General features: G+C 44.4%; 1 protein-coding gene across 1 annotated transcript in view; it reads right to left on the bottom strand.

Annotated features, from left to right (window-relative positions):
- PKD1L3 (polycystin 1 like 3, transient receptor potential channel interacting) overlaps window positions 1–13,139 on the bottom strand; it is a 79,236-nt gene that overhangs the window by 4,613 nt on the left and 61,484 nt on the right. The window contains exons 25-26 of the mRNA XM_003829498.4: window positions 3,151–3,278; window positions 1,210–1,370 (exon numbers count right to left, since the gene is read on the bottom strand). Of these exons, the coding sequence (XP_003829546.1) occupies window positions 1,210–1,370; window positions 3,151–3,278 (289 nt within the window). The remainder of the gene's footprint in view (window positions 1–1,209; window positions 1,371–3,150; window positions 3,279–13,139) is intronic.

Below are 13,139 nucleotides of genomic sequence, written 5' to 3'. Positions count from 1 at the left end.
GTGCCTATACTGCAGTTTCCCTAGCGCCCCTGCTGCTGATCGTGGCAGCCCTGAGTCCTGTGAGGTCAAATGCTTGTTGATGTGAGAACTGCTTTCTAGTGTGGCCTCCTGTGAGTTGTGGATATGGGAGTAACAGAAGGCCACATACTATTCAAGTGATCTACCTGCTGCAGATTGCACTGGGAGCTGTGCCGAAGAAGCCTTAAAATGTGACCTCTAGCTGATTTCTTTATTCCAAATTCATCCTGGGAAGCAAAACCAGCCTCCTGCACTGCTCTGAGCCAAATCTCTCCTCTCAAAAGGAGATTAACTCAGCCCAGAGAGAGGAGCCATGCTGCTGGTCTGTTTTCTGTGGCACACTAATCCTGTGTTCTCTGGCAGTACAGGATTGATGTAATAGGTGCAATCAAGCTTAGAACAAAATGATGGGTGGTAGACTAGAGGCGAGGGGTGTTGCTTAGCAATTAGGTTTTGTTTTGAGAGAGAGACATTCATAATTTTAGGTTGCAGCAACCAGGTTACTTGGAAGGAGCCCCACAGACACTAGGCAAGTGGCACTCTGCACAGATCCGCTGTCGCTGCATAAACTGCTCTCCATAAGGCCTACTTGAAACAATGCCTCAGGAAAAGTTACACAGATCACCACCCAGGCTGTTGGCCACTGATGCAAAGGTTAGCAAAGCACCACTTGGCAACACTTGGCATGGGAAACAGATAGATGTCCCTCTCCATGGGAAAAACCAGAGAAGGTGCCCAAAGAGGCACCAAAAATCTCTTAGTATGGATGAGTGAATGGATGAACATCCCTACCCAGAAAGCAGCTCCCTTTGCATTTAAAGGATGGGACTATGTGTCGTGGTTTTATTTAAAGGATTATTTGTCGTGCGTTAGGCTTTATGCCTTCGCCAGAGGGCAAAATAATGACCAATTCCAGGCCCTTCTGAAATTTAAATGCATTATCCTTAAGCACATACCTAAGCACTAATGAAGGCAGAAGAGCTCTTCAAAGTGACTAGCAGTTAAATGGCTTCTAGTTCACTGTCTTCTCTGCTGTGGACATGAGTCCAAGTTCTCTTTTAACTCTAATGTTATGCAAATACAGATCTGGTAGGGCAGTGAAGGAAGGGGAGTTTGAAGAATACTTGTGTATAAACAGGAAACTTTAGACATGAGGTAGGAATATGCTGTGCCCCTCAGGCTTCCTCTCACCTGTCCTGGTCATCGTGGTATCGTGCCATGTTTTTCTTATGTAGAGAAATACTCTTCATGTCAAGCCCCAGGAGGATGAAGCTAATGAGGATTATACTTGTGTCCAGAATGTTTCTTTTCCCAGTGAAGAACCTCCACTTCTGCTGTTTCAGCTGACAACCCTAAACATAGACAGCACAGTCACTGTTGCTTGTCTGAGAGATTAGCTAGGTCTCTCCCTGCTCAAGTGTGACGAATGCAGCTGATGTCTATGGGCAAAGCACACTGCCAGGCATTTATCAGATCTCACTTGGACAAATGGGTTATGGTCTTAGTTCAGCTCTGTGGTCTTCAGAAATGCTGCTTACAAAAAAGTTATCTTCAAACAACTTCCATTGGATACATTTATTGTTTTTCTTGGAGATCATAAACTGTCACTTAAAAATCAATAATACAAAAGTTTCTTTCTTTGAGACAGGGTCGCGCTCTGTTGCCCAGGCTGGAGTGCAGTGGTGCGATCATAGCTCACTGCAGCCTCAACCTCCCAGGCTCAGGCTCAAGCAGTCCTCCTACCTCAGCCTCCCAAGTAGCAGGGACCACGAGCACATGCCACCATGCCCGGCTAAGTTTTGTATTTTTTGTAGAGACAGGGTTTTGACATTTTGCCCAGGCTAGTCTTGAACTCCTGGCTTCAAGTGATCTGCCCACCTCAGCCTCCCAAGGTGCTGGGATTACAGGCGTGAGCCACCATGCCCAGCAAAAATTTCTAAATTAGTTATCAAGCCTGAGAATGAAAAAAAAAAATACTATGTTTGGCTTAAGATATAAATATATTTTCTTCTGAGTGTAATCATCTGTATTTTTTTTTTTCTTTTTTTTTTTTTTTTGAGACAGAGTTTCACTCTTGTCACCCAGGCTGGAGTGTAGTGGTGCCATCTTGGCTCACTGCAACCTCTGCCTCCCAGGTTCAAGCAATTCTGCCCCAGTCTCCCGAGTAGCTGGGACTATAGGAGCCCGCCACCATGCCCAGCTGATTTTTGTATTTTTAGTAGAGACAGGGTTTCGCCATGTTGGCCAGGCTGGTCTTGAACTCCTGACCTCAGGTGATCAACCCATCTCAGCCTCCCAAAATGTTGGGATTACAGGCGTGAGCCACTGTGCCTGGCCAATCACTTTTTTCTTTCTTTTTTTTTTTTTTTTGAGATGCAGTTTCACTCTTGTTGCCCAAGCTGAAGTGCAAGGGCGCGATCTCGGCTCACTGCAACCTCCGCCTCCCGAGCAGCTGGGATTACAGGCATATGCCACCACGCCCGGCTAAATTTGTATTTTTAGTAGAGACGGCATTTCTCTATGTTGGCCAGGCTGGTCTCGAACTCCCGACCTCAGGTAATCCGCCTGCCTCGGCCTCCTAAAGTGCTTGAACTACAGGCATGAGCCAATCATTTGTATTTTTGAGTGCTTGCTCTTTGTTCATCATACTTGCTTGGTATTACTTCATATAGGGCTAATAAAACTACAAAAGTACTATTTCTATAGACTTAATTCTTTAGCTCCTGAAAAATTGAAAGAGCCAATCTATTGGGTGGAAAACCAGTCAGCCTTTAACTGAATTCAGGTTTCTGAAAAGGACCAAGATTATAGCCATAATTCTAGTAACATGTCATTGTAGAGCTTCCCAAATAAAATGTGGCAACCTTTATTTCTCACATCTAACACCATCATCATCATCATCATCATTATTTTTGAGACAGGGTCTTGCTCTGTCGCCCAGGCTGAAGTGCAGTGGCGTGATCTTAGCTCACTGCAACCTCTGCCTCCCAGGCTCAAGCAATTCTCACATCTCAGCCTCCCGAGTAGCTGGGACCACAGGTGCATGCCACCACACCTGGGTAATTTTTGTAGTCTGGTAAAGATGAGGTTTTGCCATGTTGCCCAGGCTGACATCTAACATTATTGACTCACCTGTATGAAGGCATAGTAACAGACCAATAGATAATAGATGACTTGTGAGATGATAGACCAGACACAGCCCTTCTTTGACATCTGAAGGGAAGTGAAGCTTTCCAGTCTCACAGAGGTGAAGAAAGCACCTGAGAATAACAAAGAACACCTGGAGTCAAGAGTCTAAAACTTTTGCCCTCTTCTTGTTAAACTTTGTCTTTTAATAACCCCAACTCTTCCTGTATCATCAAATGTTTCTGAGTCTCAGTGCTCCACTTAGTATTTCCTTTAGAGCTGTCATGAACATTAAAGGAGATCATGTATGCAAAGCTATTGGAGAAATACTGGTTTTACAAAAGTCAGTAGTGGGAAAGGATATGCTGTTGACCCTACCTTGAAGGGAGGTGTCGGTGGCTTAACGGTTATTATAGATGTTACCCTATCCATGTCAGAGTGGCTGCAGAGAGAGGTCTAAAGCACTGATACCCCACGAGTACTAACGGTATCCCATGGATACTCAGTAATTTACATAAGGATGGACTAAAAGGCTTCAGCCTCCACCTGGAAGGACATTGAAAATGTTGACATTCATAAAATCATGAAAGGTCTTGTGAATACAAACCTTTCACAAAGCTTCAAAATATTAGTGATGGCAGCATCACCCTGTCTGGAGTGGCTGCTGCCATGACATCGGCTGCAGTGGGAGGCATGGCCGGGGCTTTGTGCTCTGTTGAGCTGCGGGAGCCAGTAACAGGTGGAAGCCCTGCCCCCTTCTGAGTTGGAGGGTTGGGAGCCCCACACTCCTGGGCAGAGCTGCAGCTGCCCAGCCACAGCTGCAGACCTGGGCATCCCTGCACTTGGGGGCTCAGGAAACCCCCCTGCCCCTGCAGGTTCAGAAGTGCCTACTCCCACTGCATGGCCTCTCCCCACTCCCAGCACCTGCTTTGATTTTGGAGCAAAGTTTTGGCTAAGCCTGGGCACTGTCATGACCCAGCTGGGTGTGTGTGCGCTTGGGGCAGTGCTGACAAGCAGCCCCCTACTGCCTCGGCCTTCTCCAAACTTTGGACACGGACAAGCATGTGAGGCAGGGAGGGTGAGGGGGGGCTGAGGGTGGTTTGGCATGGGCCCGCAGGTGCCCCTTGGCACAAACAGCCTGGGCACCATGGGTGACATGGATGGCAGCAGGAGGCAGGCAGGCTCCTGGGCAGAAAGGGGCAGTACCCAATAAAGCCCCACCTTTAAGCCAGGGATCATCTGAAGCCTGGGGGCTGGGCTGCCAGTTCTGGAACCTGTCAGTTTCACTAACTCAATTGAGAACTTATGGCACTTCTTCTGGGCCCACCCATGGCTGCCCATGGACCAATAACCACACACTTACTCCCCTCTGAAGCCCATAAAAACACCAGACTCAGCCAGACCTGGGCAGATGGCAGGATGACCTGCCTGCAGATAGGAGCTACCCACTCCAGGTCTCTCTGCTGAGGGCTACACAAACAATGGGACGACCTGCCTGTGGATAGGAGCTACCAACTCCAGGTCTCCTGAAAACTGTCTTGTCACTCAATGAAGCTCCTCTCCACCTCTCTCACCCTCCAGTTGTGAGTGTACCTCATTCTTCCTGGATGCAGGACAAGAACTCGGGACCCGCCGAGTGGTGGGACTGAAAGAGCTGTAACACAAACAGGGCTGAAACACACCCCCTTGCTTGCCACACTGCAGGCAATGAGAAGGACAGAATAGCTGTGGCCCTTTGGGGGAGCCCAGACCTACAGGCTCCCTGAGCCAGGGCTGTGACACCCTCTTTGGGGCTCTGTGCTTCTGGCATCTCCAAGATTCTAGGCACCATGGCATTCCTCAGATGCAGTTACCCACAGCAGAAACCACATGCAGTACATCTGGTCCAGCTTCAGCCTTTCAGGGAGCTGGCACCTGTGCCAGCACATAGAGCTGCCCAACTCACTGCAGCAGCCAGCGTGCCTGGCTGTGTGCAATGGCTGGACCCCGTGCTTGCTCATCCATACATCCCTCACTGCTCTGTACCTGGCTGTCTCTTGGCAGGTGTGGGATCCAGGCCAGTAGCAGGAGCTGAGTACAGGCTACCAGGCCAATTCGGCAGAACGAGCACAGTGGCTGCAAGCAATACTCAGGCAGAAGGTGCTGCCGGCCACAGAGGTTTCTGGCTGGCAAAGCAACACCCTAAGGATGCTGTGACATTAGAACTAAGATGTACCCCTTGTAGGTAAAAAAGACATTTAAGAACAAAAGGAATTTCTATTTCACCTAGCTAGCTCTCAAGACTGGAACTTTTCCCATGTTTATTTTAATCCCTGTCTATATTTTGTTAGTAACTAAAAACCCCATGAAGACCCTTAGGAAGCCTTTGTGCTTCATTAGAAACAAGCATAAGAGAAGTGGTCTACTCTGCAGGTCTGAGAGAAGAATTCTTGATTAGGAGAAAGATGTGATGGAAAACGGAAGGATACTTGTGAGCCAATTCTGGGAGAAAAAAGAGAAGTTGGATTAGGATAGATGTCCTGTGAAAGGTGGGGGAACTGAATGGACCAGTTTAACTCCAATCCCTTGCAAAATGCCACTATAATGAAAGTGACAGGATAAAGTAAAAACTTCAATAGATGAAGAAAAAGGAGGGCAGATGAGAGCAACAAACTGCTGGAAGCTGAAAAGTAGAGGAATCACATTGACTTAGCAAGTTCAAGAAAGCTGAAATCTAAGGCAGCTGTACAGGAAACCCGGAAGCAAGCTAATTCTAACCAAGAAACCTTGGAAAGCCTCAGAAATTGCAGGCATCAGGTACTTCTGAAGGTAGAAGTTCAGGTGGAACTGAAAATAGCATCAACTGAAAGTCAATATATATATAAACAACAACTAGATTCCAAATTTCCTCCCTCACCATTCACAACCAGGTATTTGCTACCTATCTTGCCTTCTACCACCCCATGACTGAAGGTTTGTTTCCCAGTGATGCTGTATGAGAGAATCTGGACTTGGGGGCACCAGCTACCTGAGAGTAATGGTTTACTGGAAAAGGGGATTAAGGGAAAGTTTACATGCTGCATGGTGAGACACTTCCCAGATCCCTTCCCTCAACTTGCTCTGATAAGTATACTCAAGGTTGGAGTTTGTAGGGTCTCTAAAAACTGACTGCCCAAAAAGAGAGACTTAGATACCCAGTTGATAAGCTCTACGCATGGGCACAGAGCTTTGTTTTTTATTTTTTTTTTATTTTTTTGAGATGGAGTCTCACTCTGTCCCCCAGGCTGGAGTGCAGTGGCACGATCTCAGCTCACTGCAACCTCCGCCTCCTGGGTTCAAGCAATTCTCCTGTCTCAGCCTCCTGAGTAGCTGGGATTACAGGCATGTGCCACCATTCCTGGCTAATTTTTGTATTTTTAGTAGATATGGGGTTTTGCCAAGTTAGCCAGGCTAGTCTCAAACTCCTGACTTCAGGTCATCTGCCTGCCTCGGCCTCCCAAAGTGCTGGGATTACAGGTGTGAGCCACCATGCCCAGCCAGGCACAGAGCTTATAATTAGCATTTATTTGCTTTTTATTGCCTTTTTTTTTCTTGATATAGGGTCTGGCTCTCACCCAGGCTGGAGTGCACTGGTATGATCTCAGCTCACTACAACCTTTGATTCCCAGGATCAAACCATTCTGCCACCTCAGCCTCCCAAGTAGCTGAGACAACATGTGCACACCACCATGCCAGGCTAATTTTTGTATTTTTGGTAGAGACGAGGTTTCACACCATGTTGCCCAGGCTGGTCTCGAACTCCTGGGCTCAAGTGATCTTCCTGCCTTGGCCTCCTAAAGTGCTGGGATTATAGGCTTGAGACACCACACCCAGCCTGCCTTTCTTTAAAAGGACAGCCAGGCACTTGAACCTCTAATGCTGAAAACTGTAGATCAAAACAAACAACAAATAAAAAAACTAGAGACAGTAAAGGATCAGAAGGAAAAAACCCACCATAATATCCTCAGAGTTAAGAGGATATTGCATCCGTAAAAGAACAATAACAGACTATGAAAAAAACAATTTGGAAATTAAATATTATAGAAAGAAAAAATAGTTTAGAAGATAAAAATTAAATACTGCAGATATTAGATGAAAAAGATGGAAAACAGAAGCAAAAATATAAGAAAATCAGAACTCCAGGAGTTACAATGTCAAAATGCTAGAAAATCAGAAAAAGTGAACAGAGAAAATGGAGAAGAAATTAACCAAAAAAATGCAAGAAAATTCCTCAGAACTTAAGGTCACATTTCCAGATGATAGAACATTCTATGACATTCTTTTTTTTTTTTTTTTTGAGATGGAGTCTCGCTCTGTCACCCAGGCTGGAGAGCAGTGGCACCGTCTCAGCTCACTGCAACCTCCACCTCCTGGGTTCAAGCGATTCTTCTGCTTCAGCCTCCCGAATAGTTGGCACTGCAGGCGCGAGCCACCATGCCTGGGTAATTTTTGTATTTTTAGTAGAGACGGGGTGTCACCATATTGGCCAGGCTGGTCTCGAACTCCTAGACCTTGTGATCCACCTGCCTCGGCCTCCCAAAGTGCTGGGATTACAGGCATGAGCCACCGTGCCCGACCTCTATGACATTCTTTCATAACTCAGAGGACAAAGAAAAAAACCTAAAAACTTTTGGGGTTGGGGACTGGGAATCAGCATGCCAGCATAATACTTTTTAACACTAACATGAAAAGCTAGAAAGCAATGGAGCTACACTTTTCAAAATTCTGGCTGGGCACGGTGGCTCATACCTGTAATCCCAGCACTTTCGGAGGCCAAGGTGGTCAGATCACTTGAGGTCAGGAGTTCAAGACCAGCCTGGCAAACATGGCGAAACGCCATAAAATATGTAAATACATAAATTGTAAAAATAAAAAAATCAGCCAGGCATGGTGGCGGGCACCTGTAATCCCAGTTACTTGGGAGGCTCAGGCAGGGAGAATTGCTTGAACCCAGGAGGCAGAGGGTACAGACAGCCAATATGGTGCCACTGCACTCCAGCCTGGGCGACAGAGCAAGACTCCATCTCAAACAAACGAACCAAAATCCTGCAAGAAAGAAATTATATACAGATAAATTAGAATCTTATGTGATGGGAGAATAAAAACACTTTTGGAGATGTAAGTCTCCAACAAATTTACCTCTCTTGTACTCTTCCAGGAAGTTACCAGAGCATGTGCTCTAGCAAAATGAGCAAGTAAGCCAAGGAAGGAAGACATGGAATCCAGAAGAAAGGGGATCCAATAGAGGAGAGAGGTAAAGATAATCCCAGGGTGATGGTGAAGGGAGTGTCCTGGATGACGGCTGTACAGCAGCCTAGAGAATAATCAATCCAGACTGTACCCAAGACGGAGGGCTCCAGGGAGGGTGTCTCCAAGAAGATAAAATGATAGTTTACATGATACTCTAAGAGAATGAGAGGTTTCTACTTTTAGGAAGAATTTGGAGATTAATCAATGACAGATACATAGAAAACCAAGCAGATTTTTAAAAAAGTAATATTCTAGAGAAATCAAAAGGATGTATAAGAAAGGAAATCTAATTATAATATACTAATGTCTCATCTTTGAAAAACACAATGGTAATGCTCAATATTAAACTAAATAAATTTTATTACTATATTGGGAGAATGAGGAAAGATAAAAGACGTGTATATGTTTGAGATATATGTGGGTGTAAGAAAGCTACCTCCGGCTGGGTGAGGTGGCTCAAGCCTGTAATCCCAGCATTTTGGGAAGCTGAGGCAGTTGGATCACCTGAGGCCAGGAGTTCAAGACCAGCCTGGCCAACATGGTGAAACCCCATCTCTACTGAAAATACAAAAATTAGCTGGGTGTGGTGGTGGGTGCCTGTAATCCCAGCTACTCGGGAGGCTGAGGCAGGAGAATGGCTTGAGCCCCGGAGGCAGAGGTTGCAGTGAGCTGAGATCGCACCACTGCACTCCAGCCTGGGAGACTGAGTGACACACTGCCTCAAAAAAAAAAAAAAAAAAAAAAAAAGCTAAATTTTCATCCTAACAGAAATAGATAACACCTAAAACAGAAAATTTGTGAAATAGACAATAACCATGTTAATTTTTTTTTTTTTTTTGAGATAGAGTTTATCTCTTGTTGCCCAGGCTGGAGTGCAATGGCATGATCTCAGCTCACTGCAACCTCTGCCTCCTGGGTTCAAGTGATTCTCCTGCCTCAGCCTCCCAAGTAGCTGGGATTATAGGCAACCGCCACTACTCCCGGCTAATTTTTTTGTGTTTTTAGTAGAGATGGGGTTTCGCCATGTTGGCCAGGCTGGTCTCGAGCTCCTGATCTCAGGTGATCCACCCAAGTCGGCCTCCTAAAGTGCTGAGATTGCAGGCGTGAGCCACCGTGCCTGGTCCAAGTTAATAATTTTTAAATTCTGAAAGATCTAGTTTAAAAAAATGGAAAGTAGCCTCTGGGGAGTAGGAATGAGGTAGGGATGAACTGAGGACTCCTGTTTTTCCCTTGAACTGTTTGACTTTTAGAGTTATATTTAAATATAATAACTTTAATTAAAATAATACATTTAAATTAATGGTATAAGACAGAGAAAGAAACTGGGCCTTCTTTTGAACTACCCAGGTGTCTTAGTCCATTTCGTGTTGCTATAAAGGAGTATCCAAGACTTGGGTAATTTATAAAGAAAAAAGGTTTCTTTGGCTCACAATTCTGATGGCTGGGAAGTTCAAAATTGGGCATGTGCATCTAGTGAGGGCCTCAGGCTGCTGCCACTCATGGCAAAGGTGAAGGGGAGACAGCCTGTGCAGAGATCACATGGAACAAGAGGAAGCAAGAGAGGGGTGGGGGAGATTCCAGGCTTTTTTTAAACAACCAGCTTTCTTGGGAACTAATAGAATGAGAACTCACTTACTCCTAAGGGAGGGCATCAATCTATCCGTGAAGGATCTGCCTCCCAGGACCCAAACACCTCCCACCAGGCTCCACTTCCAATGCTGGGGATCGAATTTCAACATGAGTTTTAGAGGGGACAAACATCCAACCCATAGTACAAGATCACAGAGAGGAGAGAAGAGGCCTTCATACCCACATCACTGGACTCCAACATCAGGATCACAACACAGAAGAGGTTCACATTAGCATTGAAGACCACAAATTCCACAAAGAGGCCTTTTGTGCGATGGTCTAGCCAATGCCTCTGTTCAAGATGCTGTAGAACTCTGGGTAAACAGAGGACAGGGTCAGCCCATTTTCTTTAATACTGCAAAGGAGGAAAATATCCTGATGCTTCCAATATCACTGTCATATACCAGGTAAGATGTTCCATTTCCCAATCTACTTTTCCTATGAAATATTTTATGATTACTAATGCCCAAACTTTCACTGGTATTACATTTAGTAGACCATAGAAATGAAAGTTTTTATAATAGTATTCACAACAAGGTTAAATATTCAGGAAAATACACTTGGCATTTCAGGTCTGAAGTAGAATTTCATATGCTATGACAACTATTTCTACTTGAAGTATTAAATGCTACTCTTTACTAACAGCTGTTCAGTGTTGGGAGGTAGGAGGAGTAGAAATGTCATTATTCAGTTGGCATTGTGGTTTGTGAATAATGAATTCCTTGCATTTAAATGAAGAGTTAATTATTTTTATTTAGGCTTTTTCTCATGTAATGACAAAGACTCTCAGAATACTAAACCACTCTCTAAGTCTCAGGAAATTTAATTTTGGCATTGGACTTTTGGGTTCCTGTATTTTGGCTCATGAACGGCAATGTTTCCTTTATATGTGAAGATTACAGCTTGTCCAAGCTATGGTTACTTGAATTTAACTTCAGCTAAGATTGAAAATGATAGGTATTTTTCCAGCTACAAAATAAATTTTGGCAAATTGCCAAACCAAAACATACCTGTAATTTGAAGCTGAGCAAGTAATTTTTAAACTAAAGCATATATTTCCTTAGAAGTCTAAAATAAAAGTGTCCATAAGAGTTACAGACAGTATAGTAGCTGTCAAAACTAGTCAAATGGGTCTGAAATTCCTATTTGTCCTATGAATGGCCAAAAGCAAGTATTTTGGTCCTCTTGTTCAGGGCCCAGGCTTACTCACCGGGTTGCAGTACTGGAGTTTCTTCCAAGTTTCACAGCATATCCTCCTCCTGAGTAAGTGGCAAATTCCCCTTGAATAGGATAGCCACCCAGGGTCTCCTGATTCTGATAATGCCAAATGCTATCTGATTTGGTGATGTTTGTATCAAGGGGGCCCCAATTAACCCCATAGTTCTCTGTATCCTCCTGATGTTGGTGAGATGGCTTCACTTGCTCCTGGGGAGACACTCCAGCTGGGAAGAGTCCGGTATCAGGAATGCGAATCTGACGAAGCAGAACATTGCCCAAAAGAAAGGAGTTCCCATCAGCAATAAATCCTAATGAGAAAGTGAAAGAAACAGTTTGGTTTATATATTTCTAAAATCTTTCTTTCCAGCACATCCAGAGTGCAGAAAAAAGAAACGATGTAAAAAGTGCCACATTAGGTTAGTAGTGAGAAAAAATGCATACTTTCACCATTAGGTTTGAAAACATTTTTGGAGGTTCTAGATAATGCTATCAGGTAAGAAAAAGAAATAAGGCTGGATATCGTACATCACACCTGTAATCCCAGCACTTTAGGAGGAAAGGTGGGAGGATGGCTTGAGGCCAGGAGTTCAAGACCAGCCTGGGCAACAAAGGGGTACCCAGTTTTTATATAAAAAAAGTTTAATAATAAAAATGAGACCTATAAAAATAAAAAAGTGAAATTATCACAATTTGTAAATGATATGTCTAATCTAGATGAATTAAGAGAATTGACTGGCAGCCGGGCGCAGTGGCTCACGCCTGTAATCCCAGCACTTTGGGAGGCCAAGGCAGATGGATCACGAGGTCAGGAGATCAAGACCATCCTGGCTAACACAGTGAAACCCCGTCTCTACTAAAAATACAAAATACTAGCTGGGCATGGTGGTGGGCGCCTGTGGTCCCAGCTACTCGGGAGGCTGAGGCAGGAGAATGGTGTGAACCTGGGAGGCGGAGCTTGCGGTGAGCCAAGATTCTTATAAGTAGATTTTCTTCCGCCTCTGCCACCCGAGACACCAAGACTAACCCCTCTGCTTCTTCCTCAGCCTACTCAATGTGAAGATGATGAGGATGAAGACCTTTATGATGATCCACTTCCACTTAATGAACAGCAAATTAGTTTATCTTTTTTATGATTTTCTTAATATTATCTAGCTTATTTTAAGAATTCAATATATAATACATGCAACATATAAAATATGTGTTAATCAACTGTTATGTTATCAGTAAGGCTTCCAGTCAATAGTAGGCTATTTGTAGTTAAGTTTTTGAGGAGTCAAAAGTTATACATGAATTTTCAGCTGTATCAGGGGCCAGCACCCCAAGCTCTGTGTTGTTCAAGGGTCAATTGTACTTATAAAAAGAATTCAGCAAGGTGGCTGGATACTAAATAAACATAAATCAACAGTGTTCATATGGCCACACAATATTTACTTAGATGGTATACAGAATTAAAACATTTATTTATTTTGAGACAGACTCTCACTCTGTTGCCCAGGCTGGAGTGTAGTGGTACAATCTTTGCTCACTGTAACCTCCGCCTCCCAGGTTCAAGCGATTCTCCTGCCTCAGGCTCCTGAGCAGCAGGAACTACAGGTGCCCATCACCACGCTCAGCTAATTTTTTTGACTTTTTAGTAGAGACAAGGTTTCACCATGTTGGCCAGGCTAGTCTTGAACTTCTGACCTCAGGTGATCTGCCCGCCTTGGCCTCCCAAAGTGCTGAGATTACAGGCATGAGGTATCATACCTGTCCTAAAACATCTTATTTATAATAGTAACACAAAAGGTAAAATAAACCTAACAAGAGATGTGCAAAAACTCTATGGGGAACAATTCTGAATCTTACTGAGCGCTACAAATGAAGAGGAAAACAAACAGAAA

This window comes from Pan paniscus, chromosome 18, assembly GCF_029289425.2.
Source record: "Pan paniscus chromosome 18, NHGRI_mPanPan1-v2.0_pri, whole genome shotgun sequence".
NCBI classification, from domain to species: domain Eukaryota; kingdom Metazoa; phylum Chordata; class Mammalia; order Primates; family Hominidae; genus Pan; species Pan paniscus.
Note: the sequence above shows the minus strand (reverse complement) of the source record. Positions and strands in the feature narration are given on the sequence as shown.